We start from the raw sequence: 23,646 nt of genomic DNA on the forward strand, positions 1-23,646 counted from the left end.
TGGTGGCTTCTTTGTAGTAAGCCATTCGATTGGGGATGAAATGCGGATGTTTTATATTGTTTAATATTGAAGACTCTTGCAAATTTCCTCACAAGAGAGCCGATAAACGAAGAGCCTTGGTCTGTCCAAATTGCTTTGTGACATCCGTATTGACGTATAAAGTTCTTCGTAAATGCTTCAGATATTTCTTCGCTCGTGAATGAAACTAATGGTATGGCTAATGAATACTTAGTCAAATTATCCTGTATTGTTAGTATGTAGCTTTTTCCTGAACGGGTATAAGGTAATGGCCCTACGATATCCATAGACACTTTGTCAAACGCGTCTAATGGTGTGTCTGTTATCACCATTGGTTCTTTTGTCTTAACACGCACTAATTTTTGTCTCTGACAACTCATACAGGTTTTAATAAATTGTTTAATATCTGATTTCATATTTTTCCAATAGAATACACTTCTAATACGATCATATGTCTTTGTTACTCCTTTATGGCCTCCTACTGGTGATTCGTGATTTTCTTTTATGATTGTTACCCTATCCTGTTCTGTAGGTAATTGTACGGTTCCGTTACAAATCGTTACTACAATATTGGTCTGTACAAATTTTAATTTAATTATATTCCTTATTTGCTCCCATAATGTATTGTTTAATACAGTGGCATACGTCTGTATTGTCGGAGAGTCCGGTATTACCATTCCTAAAATTAATTGACTTCCCTCCGAAATCCTTATTACTTTTCCTACTTCGAATGGGGTTTTTGAGGTTAATTTATGCATCTCTCTTTCTTTCAACTCTATTCCTGTCTTCTCTATTGGATTGCCTTCCGTATTAACAAATATTGCTAATGTTTCTCTTCTCATCCACAAGTGATCATTTATTTCAGTAACCTTGCATTTAATTGGGATTTCACTCCTTATCTTTGGTAATCCTCTTTGTTTGGTGTTCTTTTTCCCTGGTTTATTAGATTTAAAGTTTTTATTTTTAGGGTTTTTAGGAAGTATTTTATAATTCCCGTCTCCTTCTCCCTTTAATGTTAACGGCGATACTCGTCCCGATACTGTTCCGCTGGATTCTGAGGTTTTTCCTTTTTTAGGGGGGATGAGCCTGATGCTGCTGCTGCTACTGCTACAAGAATTTATTTTAGGAGGATCGCGATATACATGGGTTTTGGGGACTTCCACTCCCTCATCGATTTCCATTATCTCATCTTCGTTAGTTATTCGCTGATTTGCAATCGGTTTGATTTTGGCTCCACATTGTCCTTGCTGATTCGTGGGTGACATTATATCGACCTCCATTCCGGATGTTCCTGATCCTTCTTGATTAACGACTGATTTAGGGAGAGGATGTACCTCCACCGACACCTGAATATTCCTGTTTACTTCAAAACTATCTGTTGACTTTTCGGTCCTTTGGGGCTCTTCAACTAACAGTTCTCTTTCCTTCGTCTTTTTTTGGACTGGTCGACCTGACGGTGAGGTCGTCGTAGTCTGATGTTTCCGTTTTAATTTTCGTTTGAATTGGTAACCGTCTATTGTTGGGTCATCGGAGTCGTCTGAGTCATCTGTTCCGTCTTACGGGACAAAAGCAGGCTAAGGGCGAGGCGAAAACTCAACGCCGTTTACGGTGGGCAATTATTTGTTCTCGAAACGTTCGTTGTGAACCATTTGCTTGCCAGATGACTAAGAGGCAATCGACATCGTGCCGCTTTTTTCTGATAATTTCGACTACTCTCGCCCTAAGATAATCCGTTAAATTGCTCTGTCAGCGGGGGTATACGGCAACCTCGGACCGGTATATACCGTCGTTCACCGCTGACTCGCGGAACAATACGGCCATAAACCGTGACCCTGTCTAACGCTCCGACCAAGCAACGTAGTCAGGCTTGCTAGCCAGATGTCTGGTTTTTCCTCTGCTACGTCACCAAGAAGGAGAGGCTTCCTCCTCCATCGCCGACATCAAGGAAGGAAGGTTCCTCCTCTTAGAGGAAAAATTAGCCAATCAGTAATGTAGCACCTCCCCAAATTCTGAGGTCTTGTCTACCTTCGACATCGAAGGACGAGAGACGACAGAGTTCAATCATCGCTTGAACGAACACATTCAGCCCTCTAAAAACACTGATAATCCGACAGTCGATTCCAGTGATTTAGTCAAGGCAGTCGTGACCAGACTTAGAGTCTAACTACTCTTTATTCTAGTCGTCATACGGACTAGTTCGATTGATCTAATCAAGCATTCGTGATTAAGACCATCGATAAACATTCGTAAACTTGCTTGGTCATCATACGGATCAGCAAGTTCTCTTGTCGTCACGGAATAAACAATCATTCAATATTAATTTGGCGAATGATAAAGCCTTCAGCACCGCGTACCACGGAGTCTCTTGGGCCTTACAACCCCAAGAGGAAAAGTTAACTTTCGCGCGTGTGTCGATAGCTTACATAGTTTTGGTCCTTCGAGCCGGATTTCGTGATTGTGGAAGTGCAGTGAACAAAGACTATACTACCTTCTTCGCACGGACTTCTAAATTCCCACAACGAGCAGTGGGCATCCAACGTCAATGACAACCATCCAGACCTGAGACGACTACACCAAAGCAAAAGGCATTGATCAAGGTAGGCTCGTTATTGGGGTTATCAATCAGTTCTTAGTGACTTCCTTTTTCCCACATATTTCCATCCGTTTTTACTACAATGCCGAAACCGAACGCGAACACTCGCGCAAAGGCAAGCGCCACTGACAACAATCAGATCATTTTAAATTTAAAATTAAAACAACGTACATTCAAGACACAGATCAATAGTTTCACTAAATACATTGAATCGTATCAAGATTCGGATAAAGAACGCGTAAAACTTCGCGATCGTGTCGCACGGCTTCGGAAACAATTCGACACGTTAAATGACACTCAAGATGAATTAGCACGCCTTGAAGATTTTGAGCAAGCTGAAGCCGAACGCGAGGAAATTACTGATCATTTCGATGATATTATAGCTACAGCGGTAGTTTTGCTAAATAGCTTCGAAGTATGCACGAACCGAGTTGAACCACCAGCAAACATCGGAAATGTCTCGCGAGATTCGCCTGCACCATCCACGTCCACATACGGGCTTGCAGTCAAACTCCCAAAAATCGACCTGCCAAAATTCGACGGTCGTATGGAAAAGTGGGTCCCGTTTAAAGGCGCGTTCACTAGCATGATACATGTGCAATCCGCGTTAAGCAATATGCAGAAGCTCAACTACTTACGCCTTTCGTTATCAGGCAAGGCTGAGGCTGCGATAGAACCATACACGATATCCGACGAAAATTATGAAAAGGCTTGGAATCATCTCATCGAGTTATACGATAACAAGCGCGCTCTTATTCTCCGCCACGCCGCGCTCCTTCGAGACACACCGTCTATGCCTGACGATACGTCAGAATCCATTTTTGATCTCGCAAATTATATGCAATTACATGTTCGTTCGTTACAAGCTCTCGGCCGCACGTGGGAAAATATTGCAAACGACTTACTGACGAGCATCGTGGTAGCTCGGATGGGGAATGACACGCGTAAGACGTGGGAACGAACATTAACGGATACCGAAATGCCAGAAATCACAAAAATCTTTAAATTTTTGTTCATTACGTCACATCAGTGTCAAGATTACGCACCGGAATCAACCGCGGTCCGCTCGTATCAGCGTCCACAAACTGAGACACAACGCCAAAACGAACCTAATGGGTTGAATTCACCTCACACGAAGACAATCAAACGGCGATACTCGCCTTCAGCACCTCAAGCAAAACATCAAGCGTTTGTTACCAATTATATCAACAAATGCCGTATTTGTGATAACGACTCGCATGCCACATATCAATGTGCGAAATTTGCTGATATATCCGTCGAGAAACGCATCGAAGCCGCGCGTAAGGCACAATTGTGTTTGAATTGTTTGCGATCCGATCACCAAATCGAGAATTGTAAATCCGGAAGATGTAGAGTATGTAATGAACCTCATAACACAAAGCTGCATCAAGAATTAGCCGTTCGCGCCAATACTAATTCTTGACTATCAGTATTACATAAAAGATCACGGAAGACCAGAGCGAAATCTCAATACCCTAAACTTTATTTGTTTTGCTACAAAGGCTGTACATCTCGAGGTAGTTAGCGATATGACAACCGAGGCATTCATTGCGAGTTTAAAACGATTCATCGCGCGCAGAGGAATATGTCGTCACATATATTCCGATAACGGTAGTAATTTTATTGGAGCCAATAACGAATTAACGGAGCTACACGAAGTTTTCAAAAAGGACGGAAAGGTGCAACAATTCCTTACCGAAAGGGAAGTATCGTGGCATTTCATGCCCGCACTATCTCCACATTTCGGCGGTCTATGGGAAGCAGCCGTAAAATCATTCAAACACCACGTTAAACACGTAGTCGGTGAAGAGCTGTTCACATTCGAACAATTTAACACGTTTGTTATTGAAGTCGAAGCTATCCTTAACTCGCGACCTTTGACACCCCTATCGTCCGATCCCAATGATCCTTTAGCTCTCACCCTTGGTCACTTTCTGATTGGTGATTCTCTGACGAGTTTGCCCGAGATCGATTTCAGCCAAACACCAAGTAATCGACTATGCAACTGGCAACATATCCAGAAAGTCAAACAAGATTTTTGGATTCGATGGCATAAAGAATACATCAATCAGCTCAACCTACGTCAAAAATGGACCAAGGAGTCTCACAACATCAAAGAAGGAACCATCGTCGTGCTGAAAGACGATCATCTTCCGCCGCTGCAGTGGCATATCGGACGAATCGAAACGGTTCATCCCGGCAAAGACAAGGTCATCCGAGCTGTCACCGTACGGACAACCAACGGATTATACAAAAGGAACGTGAAGCTTCTAGCACCACTTCCCATTCAAGAAGAAGCTTAAGGGCTTGTCATCTCAAGGTTTTTCTTTATTGTAATCATACATTTCAGTGTATCATTTCGCTCGTTACGATATATCACTGATCGATGGAACCTCTCAACGGGGGGAGCATGTTCCGTCTTAAGGTGGAGTCTCCATGGCGCGGTCGGCGACGGCGGCCGGCGGCGGCGGCCAGACTTCGGCCGCTTGGCGTTCGGGGTCCCACTTTTGTTCAAGCGCACTTGAAAGGGTCTACGGCCAAGGATTCATACCTGCTTCAGGAATAAAATAATTTCTTATTCTTTATCGTTTCGATATGGAAGTGACACCAATGAATTCCTTGTGTTTTTCCAATGTAAATCATATGAAATTTCATGAAAATCGGACTATTATGAACGAAGACAACTTGAAATGATATAAATTGAATCTGGAAAATCACCCTTTAGTGACGCGTATCTGAATTGTCGACGAAGTTCCAGTTTTCGTCTGCGGAGGACAAAACATTGATAGAGGATATATCCAATTAAATATTATGTGCTTTATGATTGCAAGAAGTGAAAGGAAATGTGTGGAGAGAAGTGTCAATTAAATTAAACAGAACAGGTAAACTATTTTCCAACTATACTTATTTCTTTATTATTGCTAATTATAATTATTTATTCTTTCATCATACATGTACGAGGCACTTAGAACTAAAGGAATGTCACTGACATTTTTAAATTTTACAGTTAAGAGCAGGAATGCTTACAATTAGTTTAATCGTTAAATATAATGTTATAAATAATGTAAGTAATTTAACGTTATATCAAAATATCATTTAAAGCCTAGAAAAATTGACAGTGCCAAAGGTATGCCAGTGATTTATTATCTCATGCGCTTCAGTATAAACACCAATTGCTATTAGTAACGAGAATACGAATATTAGTACGAAGAATTTCTCTGAATCTGTTGAGTGACGATAAACTCAATACAGTTTTAATACTATCTTAAATTAATAGTGGTATTCATAATAAACGCATGGCGGAGTAGTGTATAACAGCGATGCGTTGTCGCAAAAATTTAACTTGCATTGTATTTAATGTACCTCCTACCAACAAATATGTTACGTTACGCCAAAACAGATGCAGCACGCTGTTTCGTACATATAATCCATCAGATGAATTTACAGAAACAATTAATTTGGGGCGTTCAAAATCATTCGATTATATACGAAAAAAAATTACCCGGTTACAAAAGTCGAAATGTACACGAAAGTGCGTGGAAATCAATAAGCAGCCACATAAAATCAGAAAGTATTATACATAAGAACATAATATAAATATATATTTAAGATAATAAAATAAAATATTATTTCGTTATGGTTTCATATTGGCAAGAAACTTCTCCAGCAAGCGAAATGAACCAGTCTGCGAAAGCGTTACGAATATCCATAGTTTGTTAATTCAGTCTTGCATAGCGTCTTGTCTTATTTATTTTCAACGTGAATGCTTCATCTGCTACTAAAACATTTGGCATCGAAATGTCTGTGCATGTGAGAGATTTAGTAGGCGGCACGTGCAAGCTCTGATCATCAGTAAGCGAAGCTTTTACAAATGTACAATTGGCAAATACTGTTCCATCACTATTCCCTCCATAGGAACCGCTATTTATTGAAATATGCTTGTGACTACTTACAACTGCCATCAATATAATGGAAAATGTTCCTTTATAATTGTAAAATGCCGATCCAGTTTTTGGGAGCAAATATATGCACGCGTTTGCCATCCACTGCGCTAACACATTTCGGGATATTTCACTTTTTGATAAAAGTCGGTTCGTTTTTTTTCCATTTTTCATTATTAAATTTTCACGGCATAAGTTGCCTCTCCAAGGCGAAAACTGATGGCTATTGCACGAAAAGACAATAGTGAATTGAATCTAAAACATTATTTAAAATAAGAAAAAATTAATTAAAATAAACGAATAGTAATTTTGCAATTGAATAATTACGAATGGAAATTCAAAAATCATTCTTCAATATACAATTTGGTTGTGCGGTTAATATAACTGGTTCTCAAACTCATTCTAATTTGATACTTTGACGTCGATCTTTCACGGGACACGTAAATGATTTTCGGACAAATTATATGTTAACTAACCCAACTATGTTTACACAATTAAACTAATCAATTTTTGATACACAAATAACATATAGTTCTAATATAAAAAATTAAATGTACCTGTCCTTCATGCGCGCCGTACTTGGTGGGATGTTAATAACGTGTGATTTTTTATTTATGTTCGGACGCCTCTTTCGACAATGTTCTCTTGCCATTCCACAGCCCCCTCCGGTGAAGTGAAATAGCTCCGAAATCTATCCCGGATGACAAACCCCTCGGCATTACCAAACCCTCCTACTCCAGCCAATGGCGTCATGTTATTTATTGCCATGCTTGGCTCCAAATGTTGTTGCTGCGCGGGATTGCTGCACATATATTCATCGCGCAACATGTTGTGGAGGCAACATGTTGCGGTTATAATATTATCTGTAGTTTCCGGCAGTACGGCAATTGTTGAAAAAAAATGCGAAATGTCTGGGACAATATCCCAAATGCATTTTCTGACATCCTACGGGCGCGACAGAGCCGATAATTAAAAATTTTTTTCGACAGATCTTGTGCTGCAACGTTCTTTGGGTATGGTTTCAACATACGTTTTGTGAGGCGAAATGCCTCATCGCCCACAATTACATGAGGGGCTGTAACGTTCGATCCCGGAAGAGGTTTGTCCATTGGAAATTTCATTTTGTCTTCACTTATGGCTTGGCCCATAATTGATTTGGTAAATATACCGCTGTCTCCTTCTTTTCCATACGATCCCACGTCAATGATAATAAATTTGTAATTTGCATCCACCAATGCTAATAATACTATGGAAAAGAAGTTCTTGTAGTTAAAATACAAAGAACCGCTATTGCCTGGGCATTGTATTCGGATGTGTTTCCCGTCAATAGCTCCAACACAATTCGGAAAATTCCATTTGACTAGAAAGTCGGTGGCTATTTTCTCAAAACCTGCAATACTCGGCTGCGGCATAAATAATGGAACTAATTTATTGCACAATTGTTCCAATACGGTGCGTACAATAACACTTTTGTAATTTGGTGATATTCGAAATGCAAATGCTAATGATCTATAGGATTCTCCAGTGGCTAGGAACCTGTAAAAAATATATTTTCTAATTATTTCAGCTGGTGATTGTAAGAAGAGATGGAGGAACATATGCGATACATGTAGGAAAATGAAGCGGGGCATCAAGTACGGTACAGGGTCGGCAGCAAAGTACATCTACCTGTAGGTACATGTAGTGTGCAGTGCCATATAGGCACAGAAAAGAATCCAGTACTGTACTGGATGTTTTGACATGGACAGCTCTCGAAACAGAAAAACTGATGGGCAGTATCAGCAAATAATTGGAAGCAGATTGCGACTCCATTGTGATATTTTTTAAAAGTATGTGGATGGCACGCCAAAAATTTCCGCCACACTTAATTGTAGAAACAAAGGCGTTGGTGTTTAAATTGATTAATGATCTCGAAATGGAGTCAGCGCAAGATACATGTGTTTGTGCTTGTGGTATTAGTAAAATACAATAGCCGTGATGTTCCCGAGGTCCCACCGATTCGTACAGAGGATGGTCACCGTGGGGTTTTAGTCAATAAGAATCAGACACTACCTCGGTCTCACACACCGCGAGGTGGAGGTGTTTATAAAGATATCCTCCCGTAAATAGAAAAACGCGTTCGTGCAAGAAACCAACCAAGAGTAACACTGAAAGAGGGGGAGAGAGTGTGACGACGTAAGCGATGACCGAATGCGTGATAGAGTAATTGGCAAAAGGAGAGAGAGAGCGCGCGTAGGTAAAGAAAAAGCGGAATAGGGAGAATCGAATGTACGAGAGCGAGGAGAGAATGAACGGGAGAGCATGCAGCGAGCGAAGCGAGAGCGTACAAATCAACGCATGTGCAAATCAGTAGACGGAGAGTGATTATTAAGAGACCATATTTGTATTAACTGTAGTAAAAATATACAACAGCTGTAATAAAATTATGTGACGAAAAAATAAAATATGCTTGTGAAAAATTAACTTGCCTCAATGTCAGGAGCAACTTATCTTCGGGTGAAATTGGCGTCTTGACTCTTGGACACGATTTTTTCTCCAAATCCTTTCCAATATGATTCAAAACGAAATGAACCTGCTCTTTATTTAGGCGAAAAAATTGTCTATACGTTTCCTCGTTATCCACTAAATGGTTTGTTATTAAGATACGAGAATAACCCTCGGTCCTTCGAGTCTGGTACATTGGTTTCACTTCACTTCTATTTCCCCTTTCGAAATATGCTAGCAGAAGCATATCGTCGTCTTCTTCTTCCTGCAGCAACGCACGCAGCAGCAATTTGCGATTCATTATATGAATTTAAATCACTCTACTGTACAGTTCACGTCGCACTGTCACGCCAGCAGGCAATATTTAAAACTGTGCGAACGTCCGTAGATCACAAATTCACAGAGGTGTGTCTCCTTTGAAGACACAAGAACGAGTGTCGTTCTAGCAAAGGTTGGGGAGGTCCTAAGCTAAGGGCAATAAAGTGACTGCATTTATGGCATCCGCTAGGTAGGAGAAACTATGTATTTTGGTGTATCGGGTCTTGGAGTACGCATAACAATTCAAACTTGCGTTTCCATTTCAGAAATGCGAAATAACTAGAGAAAACGAGACATATGCATGTACATGTATGTGTGAACACCTGATTCGACCCGAGTCCCCTGCAAGAAACCAGCATCATCGTCCAAAAGATGTTAGCATATTTCGAAAGGGGAAATAGAAGTGAAGTGAAACCAATGTACCAGACTCGAAGGACCGAGGGTTATTCTTGTATCTTAATAACAAACCATTTAGTGGATAACGAGGAAACGTATAGACAATTTTTTCACCTAAATAAAGAGCAGGTTCATTTCGTTTTGAATCATATTGGAAAGGATTTGGAGAAAAAATCGTGTCCAAGAGTCAAGACGCCAATTTCACCCGAAGATAAGTTGCTCCTGACATTGAGGCAAGTTAATTTTTCACAAGCATATTTTATTTTTTCGTCACATAATTTTATTACAGCTGTTGTATATTTTTACTACAGTTAATACAAATATGGTTTCTTAATAATCACGCTCCGTCTACTGATTTGCACATGCGTTGATTTGTACGCTCTCGCTTCGCTCGCTGCATGCTCTCCCGTTCATTCTCTCCTCGCTCTCGTACATTCGATTCTCCCTATTCCGCTTTTTCTTTACCTACGCGCGCGCTCTCTCTCCTTGTGCCAATTACTCTATCACACATTCGGTCATCGCTTACGTCGCCACACTCGCCCGCGCTATCATTTGCTACCGGTTCTCTCTCAGTGTCGCTCGTAATTGCTTTCTTGCACGGCGCGTTTTTTTTTTTCTTTTTAACGTGGGGAAATCTTCATAGACACCTCAGCCTCCTGGGGTGGGAGATCGAGGTAGTGTCGGATTCTTACCGACTAAAACCCCACGATGAATCATCAGGGTTGCCGGGAATGTTTTTGATGGACAAGATTGTCAGTGGAAGGAGACCGACGTGATGATGCCGTGACTTCACTGACACACGCATTAGCACCACTCCTGTAGGTGTTCCCCCTCCATTGACAATCTTCTCCATCAAGAACATTCCCGGCAACACTGACGGGAGAGCTGGATAAAATGTAATCTAATTATGAATTACAAATTACGATTAAAATGTAATAGTGTGGTTGATTACACATTATTTTTTGTAATCTTTAATTTAGGTAGTTGACCATTTGGTTTCGTCAACTACCTAAATGAACGATTACAGAAAATAATATATAATCAACTACACAATTACATTTTAATCGTAATTTGTAATTCATAATTAGATTACATTTTGTCTAACTGCGACTAATGGTGCCCATCTTCTGCGCGATTCGGGGGGGGGGGGGGGCACCCGCACCAGTTCACGGATCTTCTGCTGCTCTATTCTGCAGATCCAGCATTATCTTGAGGACGGATGTCTTTGCCTCCGCCAACAACTTTCGCGGCAATTTTTTGCCCATTACCCCCATACTCTTAAAAAAGATCATGGTCCCGTCATTTTCCTCTTCCATGGACATTTGCAATAGCTGTTCTCTTTCCGCAGATCTTGTTGCTATCGTATCCATGAAATTGCGGTATTCGTTCCTGTGCCTTTTCGGCGCTGCATATGAATTGCTGCAAGTTCTTTTTCGGGAAGGAGCGATTGTGTCCTCTTGCGGTGATTCCAGTGATGGAACACCTTCCGAGCAAGTAGCAATTTCTGTTAACTCTACGGGTGCTGAAAAGTCGTCGGTACCGCTGTTGTTATTATTAGGCATATTCCTATTATTTCCTTTTGGGAGTTCCATATTGCTCTGTGTGCTACAATAAAATAAATAAAATAAATTTTTAAAATGTATTTTAGGACTCATCTTGTGTATAAAAAATACTTGCCTTCTCTCAGACGAGACAGTGTTAAAAAAATCTAAAAGTTTCATCAATGCCCACTCTTTTTTGGGCTTCGCTGCCGACCCCGTGCCGTGTTTGTTGGCCCGCTTCTTCTTCATGAAAGAGTCGCGAATATTTTTCCACCGCGTTTTACATTCATCAGCTGAAATAGTTAGATAATATATTTTTGAGGGGATTCTTTGCTACTGGAGAAGCATTGAGATCGTTATCATTTGCATTCAAAGTAGATAAGTGTTGTTGAAACAAACGAACAGATTCTTTCCATAAACTAATATTTCCTATTTGAAAGGAAATGCAAAAGGCTTTATAATAAAATGGAACTTTTCAAACTGTTTTGAAGCTATTGATGTGGAGAGCATTTTCGAATATTGTGTCCACAGAATAGTGAATCCACATAAATATTGAATCCACTACAACTAAAAAGAAAGAAAAAACCTCAAAATTAAGCAAAATACAGAAGGATTGTGATAGCAGTGGTGATGAAAACGGTGAAGACATATGCATTTATGTCCAAGAGTCATATTGTTCTTTGAAATTGAATGAAGGTTGTAGACAGTTTACACCTTGTTGTAACTGGTTGGAGGACTGCAGAATTTGATGAGTTTCATTGTTATAGGTGCTAGGGCCAGCATCTAGTATGGTACCCGGTTTTACCCAGGCCATGGAGTAAAATCGTAAAAACGGATCATTTTTTAAATCATTACACAGGACCACAAAATTTTTTTTCTAAAATACACAAACTCGACCACCTGTCCTATACGTATTTTTGGTCGCTGAATTTGAATCCGTTGCCCGTTTTGGCCCATCACGTCTAGTTTTCCCGTAAATTGCAAAATACTGTTGTAAACCTGTAAAATGCCATATAAATGCAACATATCCTATTTCCATAAACTTATAACGTCAAACTCTCTAATCTACTAATCCCAAGACCATAAAACATCTAATTTTATATTTCGTTAACCCTGTAAACCCTAAATCCGTATTTACACATATCTCCATAACCCACTACGGGGCGTTTATTCCTCAAACGCTGAAATAAATATTTTCAAATTTGCTCAATCTTCAAACTCGTATAACTTCGCCAAAATCCATCCAACGTTGATGAAACAAAGATCATTTTAAAGTTTGAACTTTCTACTTTTCGACGGTTTAAACCGGTTTTATCGAAATGGGTATCCAGGGGATAAAATCCGGCCTTAAAGGGAAGTGTGCCAAACTGCAAAAAATTCTTCGTGTGTGTCAAGTGCTACGGAGTACAGAAAATATATTGTGCAGTTTCAAAAACAAACATGAAGAAATTATTGCAGCTTGGCACACTCCTCTTTAATGTCGGATTTTACCCCCTGGATACCCATTTCGATAAAACCGGTTTAAACCGTCGAAAAGTAAAAAGTTCAAACTTTAAAATGATCTTTGTTTCATCAACGTTGGGTGGAATTTGGCGAAGTTATACGAGTTTGAAGATTGAGCAAATTTGAAAATATTTATTTCAGCGTTTGAGGTATAAACGCCCCGCAGTGGGTTATGGAGATATGTGTAAATAAGGATTTAGGGTTTACAGGGTTAACGAAATATAAAATTAGATGTTTTATGGTCTTGGGATTAGTAGATTAGAGAGTTTGACGTTATAAGTTTATGGAAATAGGATATGTTGCATTTATATGGCATTTTACAGGTTTACAACAGTATTTTGCAATTTACGGGAAAACTAGACGTGAGGGGCCAAAACGGGCAACGGATTCAAATTCAGCGATCCAAAATACGCATAGGACAGGTGGTCGAGTTTATGTATTTTAGAAAAAAAATTTGTGGCCCTGTGTTATTTATTTGAATTTTTTCTCCTATTAAAAAAATTTGGATCTGTACTATTATTTAAAAAAGAGTTTATTCTAATGAATACCAATTGCAATTACTTTTTTTTACTTAATAATGTCAAAGTTCTGAGATTTTATTCTTAATGTCCCGATTTTGCAATGGTCTCCCCTACTCTTCGATGGTATCAATAGCCCCTAGTTGATGGTTGATGCAAATAAATATAATGAAAGAATACTTTACATGTTCTTTTTACTGTGGTGGCCACATCTTCCCACACGTTATCTTTCAGCCCATAGTCCTTATGAGCGTTGACACCAGCATTGTAAATGGCAGGATAAGCTGATACACAATGTATCAGCGTCTCGTCTTCCAGAGTTGAAAATTTTACCTTCAAGGTGGGCATTGTAGGTGCACTAACACAACACTGTGATACGTCAAACTGTCAAACACTTCCCGTGTGTACTAAGTATACAGAAGTGTTTTCTGTACTAACCAACTATCACTGTGAGTCGCAGTTTAAATAGTATTTCCTTCAGGGTACGCCTTTTTGAGGTTCAAATCTTATTGGTCGCGAGACATTCCACCTTTGCAAATCGTACGCGTGGAGGTGGAAAAATATACCTATACAATAAGAACGGGATTTTCTGTGTTTTCCCCGGGTGTGAGTCCCATGATGTAGCCATATGCACGAAGCCTTAAAACGGATTGTTAGCGGGTCACGGTTTACCACCATTTAACGACACTAGCCGTTTGGGCTCCAACACGCTATAAAGTAGTTAAAAGTCATGTACCAAATAACTTGTAGTACTGCAGGACAGTCTTTAGGATTAATTTTCAGTGGCCTATCTTTTCTTGCAACTAAAGATAGGGTTCCACTAGTGCAACGGCGCGCCGCGCACGACGTTTGCGTCCACTTGAAAGGGTCTAATTTATGAGTCCCCGCGCAAGAAATGGGCCGATGCTCTGCCAGGCACGCACGCGGATGCTTGGTGCGCACGTCGAAGATAGTGGAAATTCTAGCCTGCTTTTCTTGCGTTCTTTATCTACATAAAGCTAACGCTGGCGGTTGGGTCAGTAGCCGAAACAACATCTTCACACTTCATACTACTTGAGAGGTTTGAAGTAGAGCTATTCGACTATTCGAATATTCGAATAATTCGAATAATTTCGAATACGAATAATTTCTTCGAATATTCGAATATTCGAACCTTCGAATATTCGGATCTATCGAATTATGCGATTGTGCCGAAAAATAACGTCCACCATAATGTACCAATATGTACCCATACCACCCGGAGTTCATACAGTACAATGTTCCTTCTTTAAACTATTTTATATTTTTTATTTTAATATTTAAAGAAGAGAAAGTTTAAAAATTATTTTAATTATGATACACACATTGGGAACACCCCTCCTTAAAGAGAGGGGACTTGCCCCCTGCGAATTCGGCAACGGAGGAGGAACCTTCTTCCTCTTGAAGTAATCGATGGGGAAAACCTCGCATCTGGTTGCCAAAAATTATTGTGGCTGATCGGCCAGAGTGCCTCGCCAGAGTCGCGATTTATGACCATATTGTCCCGCGCGGCGGTTAATAGCAGTACCTACATCCAGGTCCGAAGCCATCGTACGCACTACCCACCGAGAGACCAATATACGGATTAACTCATTCTGAGACGAAAGAATGCCTAAAATTATTACAGACGGCATTACGTTCTTGACTGCCCTTTAGAAATGCTGGCAAACGTTCTTGGGATTATCGGTCGAAAACAACGAATGAATTCCCGCTTGGCTCCGATTTCCCTTTTGCCCCAACGCACAGTGGGCGTCAATCTCAAGAATAGAGAAAAAATTCAACATGCCACTTTTTCTAATCAAAATGTCGACTCTTATGAAGCTACTTTATAAAACACTATTCCTGGATCTGAAGAAATCGATGAAAAGTTTAAAACATCTTCATTTGTATTGCAATGACAAAATGTTGAGCGTACAATCTTTCCTTCACTTGTAAAACCTTTGTTTCTGGCATCTTGGGTCCCGTCACAAAATTAGGCGATTGGAAGGTTGCCCAAATATTGTATAATTACGTATGAATGTATTAACACTTTATGAACAGTATTTGGTATATAGGATAACATGGATACAGGTTTGCAAATATTTCTGCACTTTCCATAGTATACTGATATATTTATCAAATTGTTCTAGTTTTTTGGGAATTGTTGACTTAATTTTTCTAAATAACGGCAATCTTCCGTATGAGTTGTATATTAATACTTTTTTTTACGAACTTCCTTAATTATATTCGGCAGTTTCAGTGCGAAAAATGTGATGCTGTTTAATTTTTCCCTATTTATTGGGATTCAGCCTCACTCTACGACATAGAATACAGGGAATTACTCCATTATTGGTAAATATTGCCAAATCTTGTTTTCGCAGTTGCAAAGCCAAATATATGTTTATTATAAAACAAAAATGAAATTTGCTAGGAAATTCCCGGAGGGTAACTAAAAAGACGATAATTGCTAATATTTCTTCAATGGGTTTCTTATTGAAAAGAAGAGTATGTAACTAATTCTTTGTTATTGCTTACCAAAAACGATACTACTCATTTCGGTTCCCAAAAAATTTGTGTCTTTTATATCATCAAAACTTAAAAGACCCAATTCAAAATTTTACATAAGAAAAAGCATATAAACTTTGACACGTGTTTACACACAGATCATATGTAGACGCCACTATATTTTTCCCTTTTTTAGGAGTTACAAGAAATATATAAAAAAAGCATAATCCCATAACTTTTGAATTCTGTCTTGTTTCCTTATCTTTGGGATTCTGTCCCACTGTGCCGCTGGATCGCAGCGCGGCTGCGGCTATGACTCAGTTTGGAGGAGTCGAGCGGTTTGTCCCCGTGGCTAGCCGCGCGGCTAGTAGATTCCGCCATTATGGCGGAAAACAGACACTCATCGCATTGTGTTGTGTCTCGAGTAGCCTAGGTTGCTGCTGTAGCAGACGCGCGGCCGCGGCCGCTCGAAAACGCGGCTAGGAGAACGGTTACATGCTTCTCCATAAGAGCGGTGCTTAGGATTTGGCCGCCGCCGCCGGCCGCCGCCGCCGACCGCGCCATGGAGACTCCACCTTTAGATATACAGCAGCAGCAGCAGCAGCAATAGTCAAGTTCCAACGGCGATTATCGTTTATCGCCAACATCACACAGTTTTTGTAACAACTGTCACGCTGGGCTGCCAACACGCCAAACAGAAATTTGATTACTGGCGGAACCTCCGCACACCACGCAGAACTGTGGGTAGTAATGTTCTTTTTTCACGCACGTCACTGATTCTTCAGGTGGCTCGGTAACACACACGTAAGCCAACCCAACTTATTAATTTACAATTAAAAGCAACAATTAAAAGTAACAATTAACAAGAACAATTAACAAGAACAATTAACAAGAATAATTAAAAAGAACAATTAACAAGAACAATTAACAAGAACAATTAACAAGAACAATTAACAGTACCAATTAATGGTAACAATTAACGGTAAAAATTAATAGTAACAAGTAATAGTAACACTTAACAGTAACAAATAATAGTAAAAATGAAATAATGCGTGCGCGATATGTGAAGTCTGAAAGCCGGTTCGAGAACAAGTGACCGTTTCGTAAATTTTTCGTCGGTTAAAAAGGAACGACTAGATAGAGTTAGAGATAGTGAACAAGAACGATAGTGACAGGCCAAAAACGGGGATGAACGGGGCAAAACAGAGAAAAACATAGACAGGGTGAAGAGAAAGCGTGGGATAAGGAAAGTGTCCTTCGGTTCGTAAACGCCTGGCTGTCAAATGTTTCTGACGATGACCAAGCCTGTGCGAACCCTTGAAACTAGGTATGTATGAAGATGGATGAAGAAACGGCAGAAAGTAATAAAGAGGTACATACAGGGTGTCCGTGGGAACAGTAAACAGCTGGATATTTCCTAACGTATTCGAGATAGAATAACAATGTTTATATAGGATTGCATGTTTCGATGGGGCAAATTTATTAGGCCAGTCCTGTTTTTTACATCTGCGGAAATTAACCACCTGCAAAATAGTTGTCAGTCAAATCAGTTTTGACCCTTTCTTAAATCGCGTTCACTTCTTACTAGAGATGCGTAGAAAGTGTATTGAAGATACACGTGTATCGAAATTCACGGATCGTTGTATCCGTGTTCCCGTGTACTGAAATTCACGGGTACACGTGTATCGAAATATACGTTCCACGTGTATTAAGATATCCATATTTAATTTTTTAACTAAATATCCGACTGTTTAGATTTTATGCTAATATTTTGCGATAGGTAGGTACAGACATAATTTACTAGCTTGCAGATGTAAATCAATAACATCATGATTATGGTTAATAAAGTTTAATCTATTAATCGTTAATTAATCTATTTCAGACAACTACAACATCTATTTGTAACACTATAACTCCGGATATAACCACTATTTTTGCATACAATTTTTTTTCATACTTCCTAAAGATGGACAAATGAAGCCACAAAGCTGGAAGTAAATATATTTAATTCTTTGGTTTTAAAAAATTCGCGTTCACTTCCTACCGCTTGTAGCGGCTCGCAGAGTCTTGGCTGCCAGGCGCAGCGCGAGCTTCAGGATTTCCGCACTGTTGGAAAGTCCACGCGCCACGCCGAACCCTTGGTTTCAAGTGCCGCTTTCCTTTTCTAACTACCTTTTCTGTCTCTTATGTAAACTTTTCTGGAGTCGCGGTTTGCGCGCCACACTTTTGGACGCGACACGCCTGACAACGGTTCTACGCGCACGCAAGAACGTGGAATTCCGGCGCGCCACACTTCTAGCCACGCACAAGATGCGAGCAAGAACGTCCGATAAGGTGGAAACTTTTCGTCTGCAAGAAGAATGCAGATCGCAGTACAGTCGTTATAACTGCGTAATAAACCATTTGCATAATTTATAGCACCTTCAGGTAAACCGAATGTAGCTTCGTAAAAACAGATGTTTCAGTGTGCCCCACAGTAACAGCATTTATGATATCCCCTATAAGCCAGGTATATCGAGGAATTCGTATATTTTTCGCGATCGTGTATTGCCGATCGTTTCGCAGATCAATAATATACATGGAACAGGTAGTACACAATACAAGATTGCGCTGGTTCCTGGAAAAAGCATGTGGAGTCGACGTATAAATGGGAGCCCGAACTCGCTATCTCTAAGTAGTGACGGGTACGACCTTCTGGCCTGCGAGAAGGAGCGCACTTCTTCCGACGTTCCGACGCGCCACGTTAAACGCGTGCCGCGATGGCGTGTGGCGTGCAAAAGTGGCACGCAAGAACGTACGTGTAAAGGGCCCAAGTGAAAAGGCCCTCGATTCCATGAAACGGCCCTTCGACGCCAGTGGCGATTGGTTAGTGCATTTAATTGTCGAGCTTATAGATCCACAATCCAGGTACGAGTGGGAGACGCTCATCGGTAATACGAAACTACCACCGACCTTCGCTGAATTACAGAAATTTCTGGAGGGTCGCGTTAATATGCTTGAGGCCTTGGAGGAGAAACGTAAAGGGCCCGAGAGCGGGTCTGGGAGGTCAACTGCCACCCAGAAGACAACCAAGGTTCATCAGGTGAACCAAGCTAAGCGATCACTGGAACCTTGCCACCTGTGTAAGGAGAATCACTTTATATTGTACTGCCGCGACTACAAGGCCAAGACAGCTTCAGAGTGCCGAGCTGCCTTGTAGGATGCTAATTTGTGTTACAATTGCCTGGGTCACCATCAAGTGAAGGATTGTCAATCTGATCGCCGGTGCCAGCAATGCAACGGAAAACACCACACAACGATTCATGACGCCAGTGTTAGTTGGCGGTTCAAGAATGGTGCGTGCCCTCATTGACCAAGGCAGCGAAGTCTCGCTGATCACAGCGCAGCAACTACGCCTTCCGAGAAGTCCTGCAAATATTCGGCTCATCCGTGACTGAACTCCACTACCTGAGCGAATCCGCGGCAAGGTAAAATTGGAATTTATGGCGCATTTCAAATCCTCAGAGCAACTCGTGATAGCTGCTCTAGTGCTACCGCGGATCACGTCCTACCAGCCGCACCTTGAGGGCCGGACCGCAGCATGGCCTCACCTGCAAGACCTCACCTTGGCGAACCCCAGCTTCAACTCCGACGGTCCAATCGAACTGTTGCTGGGAGCCGACGCCTTTGCCCGCATACTGCTCGACGGCATCAGGCGAGGTCGCACCGATGAACCTATAGCACAAAAGACTAAGTTGAGCTAGATAGTATCCGGACCAGCTACGAGGGAGACCGGGTACCAGTCTACTGAACAACATGGATTCTCGACGCTCCGATGTGCCGCCGAGAATGACCTTCTGCCTTTGGTGCGGCGCTTCTGGGAGCAAGAGGAACTCGTGGTATCAGCTGCCTATACCACGGAGGAACAGAGCTGCGAAGACCACTTCAGGACCACGCATCAACGATTGGCTTCCGAACGCTACATGGTTCGGCTGCCATTCCGTGAATCACTAGAGATCGACGAGTCGCGTCCTGGTGCCCGACGGATGCTACAAAGAATGGAGCCTAAATTCAACAAGGAACCAGTTTTCGCAGAGGCCTACCAGACATTTATGCGTGAGTATAAGCAACTCACTCACACGTCTGAAATACGTGACAATTTATTAGGGCCGGCCTACTACTTACCTCACCATGGAGTCTGGAAGGAGAGCAGCACGACCACTAAACTACGGGTGGCATTCAATGAGTCGTAAGACACGACCACCAGCCACTCCTTGAACGACGCCTTGATGGTGGGTCCGAATCTCCTACCTAGTCTGCAGCTGCTACTCCTTCGCTGGCGTATCCACCGTGTCTGCCTCACGCCAGACATAGAGAAAATGTATCGGCAGTTTCTGCTCCACCCGGACGACCGCCGCTATCAGCGGATTCTATGGAGAGAGAATGAAGGCAGTGACATACAGGACTATCAGTTGAATACGGTCACATATGGACTAGCATGCGCTTCTTACCTCGCCATGCGGACACTACGCCAGCTTGCCTTGGACGAGCAGTTCCGTTATCCACGAGCGGCGGCCGTCTTGCAACGCGATGTCTACATGGACGACGTCGTGACAGGCGCGGACTCTATACAAGAAGCCATCGAATTACAAGCCGAGCTACGCCACCTCTGCAAGGCGGGCGGATTTAATTTGAGGAAATGGGCATCCAATCAACCATCCCCGATGGAGAAGGTACCCTTCGGAGACGCCATTCCGGAGTGCCAATGGCGACCGGGGACAACCCACACCGCACTCGGAGTACACTGGAGTCTGGCCGATGACTGCTTCCGGGTCCCAGTTCAGCCTACAACAACGGGTTGCGGAGTAACACGGCGCTTCGTTCTATCCACGATCGCGAGAATTTTGGACCCGCTGCGATTGGTGTCCCCAGTAACGGTCAACGCCAAAATATTAATGCAGCCTCTATGGTTACTCAATTTAGATTGGGACACACCGCTGCCACCCACCGAAGCCGAATATTGGATGCAGTTCCTAGAGGGGCTGCTTGGCTTGAACCGCGTCGCAGTCCCTCGCTGGCTTGGCGTGCAACAGACATCGCTACTTTAGTAGCTCCACGGGTTCGCCGATGCCTCAGAACGGGCGTATGCTGCTGCGGTGTACCTTCGAGTTGTCGACAAGGCTGGTAACGTCCGCACCCAGTTGATCTCTGCGAAAACCAAAGTGGCACCATTGAAGAGCATATCACTGCCAAGACTGGAGCTGTGTGCTGCCACATTATTAACCAAACTAGCTGCTTGCACTTACGAGAGCCTGGGCTTGAGTGGAACAGCCGTTCATCTCTGGAGCGACTCCACCATCCCGCTCGCCTGGATCCAAGGGTATCCGGCCCGCTGGAAGACATACGTCGCCAATAAAGTATCTGAGATACAGCGCACACTACCTGACGCTCAATGGCACCATGTCTCCAGCCAGGACAATCCGGCTGACTGCGCATCCCGAGGTTTACTACCCAGCCAGCTACCCGACTTGCCTCTCTGGTGGACTGGGCCGGACTGGTTGACCACGCCTGCAAGATGGAAGAGCGGGAATCAGACTCCGCTACCCATGACTGATTTGGATGTCCGGACATCTTCCACCGTGACGCCGGGTGAATCTGCAACGGGTGAGATAATTTTAAATCGCTGTTCCTCTATACATCTTGTCCTTAGAATCACCGCCTGGTGCTTGCGGTGGCTGCCAAGAACCCAAACCACCACCCGAGGACCGGATTTGCTGCCCGCAGAGGTTGAGGCAGCGCGGACCCACTGGCTTCGTCTCGTGCAGCACTAGGAGTTTACCGCTGAAATCCAACATCTGGAGAGGGGACGCCCACTACCGAGCCGCAGCAGGCTGCTGCGACTCAATTCATACGTGGATGACCAAGGCCTTCTGCGGGTCGGTGGCCGCCTGCGCCACTCTGCTCTGCCGCTGGACGCCCAACATCAGGTCTTCCTTCCTAGAGACAGGCGGCTGACCGAGCTACTGGCGATTGAAGTTCACCAACGGTCACTCCACGGCGGGACGCAACTCACCTTATCCCTGCTACGCCAGAGGTACTGGATTCCCTAAGGTCGACAGCGGGTCAAGGCCATCACCCACCGTTGCACTACCTGCATCCGCTGGCGCTCTACATCAGGACAACAATTAATGGGGGATCTACCAGCGACTGGAGTGACACCAGCACGGCCTTTCCTACATGTTGGTGTGGACTATGCCGGACCGTTGGTCCTGCTGAGGTCAAGGGGCAGAGGCCAACGCACCCACAAAGGCTATGTGGCGTTATTTATATGTCTAAGCACTTGCGCGGTTCACTTGGAGCTCGTTTCAGATTGCAGCATCGAAGCCTTCCTTGCCGCTCTGCGACGCTTTACTTTCCGGCGAGGACTCTGTGCCACTATCCAAAGTGACCGAGGAAGCACTTTCGTAGGAGCCACCCGGGAGCTCCGGGATATGTTACCCCACCTCACGTCTGGACAAGACCGCATTCACTCTGCCCTCCTGAAGGACGGTATTCAGTGGCGTTTCAATCCTCCCGCTGCCCCACACTTCGGGGGTCTATGGGAAGCAGCCGTCAAGTCTACTAAACACCATCTAAGGAGGGTGATCGTGGAGTAACACCTTACCTTTGAGAAGATGTCGACGCTGCTTCACCAAATCGAGGCTTGTCTGAATTCAAGGCCACTACAAGCTATGAGCGACGACTCAAGGGACCTGACCACACTGACGCCAGGACATTTCTTGATCGGATATGCTTTACTGAGCTTGCCCGATCCCGCCTACAGGCTTTCAATGTGGCATCTCCTGCAGCAGATGAGGATGCAGTTTTGGAAGCGGTGGGCCACGGAATACTTGCAATCGCTACAGGCACGCAATAAATGGACCCACCAGCACCCACAGCCCCACGTCGGCGACTTGTGCCTCATCAAGTCGGAACTGTCCTCTCCTGCTCGATGGCCACTGGCGAGAGTCACCAAGCTACATGCCGGCGCCGATGGGATGACTCGGTCCGTAACACTTAAAACTGCATGCTCGGAATTTACACGGCCTATTTGTAAATTAGTCCTTTTACCGTTTGTACAGGACCCGTCCACTGCGCAGTAGATCATTCCCTCCGCTTACAACTGCGATTGCCTGACGCATCCACATGAGCGAAGCGGAGCCACCGACCAATCCAGCCGTCCAATCAACAAGTGGCGTCTATTTTACTTCTTCATTGGGCTGATGAATGGCGGGCGGGAAATGTTCACGGAATCAACATCTCAACGCCATCTCTTAATGAGGAGCGATAATTAGGAACTTGGTGACAACGCGCTTGCTCATGTGAAGCAACGATCATGGCCCCTTCCATCGATTCGCTACACACTTCTCTTACTGGCGCTTTGAACTTGCTACCGTTACGCTTTGCTTAGTAACTGCTTTAACGCTTGCTGCTTGGATTCGTCTTTTGCTTGAATCCCAAGTTCTTCAGGAATTAAGCGGTGTACATTAAACACATTTCTGTAAATAGTTTATTGCGTGTGAACCTTGTAAATATAACCGAATCATAATTGTCGTGTGCCGTTAAACTTTAAATTATACTTGTCCTCGTGTCCATTAACAGTGTCTTAAGTTTCTTAAACTATTACTGCTTCCTCGAACCGATCCGTTAACCTAGTTTAATAAACATCCAGGATATGTTACCTCGAGGTCACTGGCATCACATTCCAGGAGAGCAGAATCCCGCAGATATCGCATCCCGAGGAACCTCACCCAAAACACTGTAGTCGTGCTCGTCCTGGTGGCAATGGCCAC

General features: G+C 43.0%; 1 protein-coding gene and 1 long non-coding RNA gene across 3 annotated transcripts in view; one reads left to right on the forward strand and one right to left on the reverse strand.

Annotated features, from left to right (window-relative positions):
* LOC143374872 (uncharacterized) overlaps nucleotides 1-23,646 on the reverse strand; it is a 617,708-nt gene that overhangs the window by 428,141 nt on the left and 165,921 nt on the right. The gene's annotated exons all lie outside the window — the stretch shown is intronic.
* LOC143378765 (uncharacterized) lies at nucleotides 22,432-23,275 on the forward strand. Its single transcript, XM_076830725.1, has 2 exons — nucleotides 22,432-22,859; nucleotides 22,936-23,275. The coding sequence occupies exons 1-2, from the start codon at nucleotides 22,489-22,491 to the stop codon at nucleotides 22,988-22,990; spliced, it is 426 nt and encodes a 141-aa protein (XP_076686840.1). The 5' UTR covers nucleotides 22,432-22,488; the 3' UTR covers nucleotides 22,991-23,275.

This window comes from Andrena cerasifolii, chromosome 1 (genome assembly GCF_050908995.1).
Source record: "Andrena cerasifolii isolate SP2316 chromosome 1, iyAndCera1_principal, whole genome shotgun sequence".
In the NCBI taxonomy this organism is placed as follows: domain Eukaryota; kingdom Metazoa; phylum Arthropoda; class Insecta; order Hymenoptera; family Andrenidae; genus Andrena; species Andrena cerasifolii.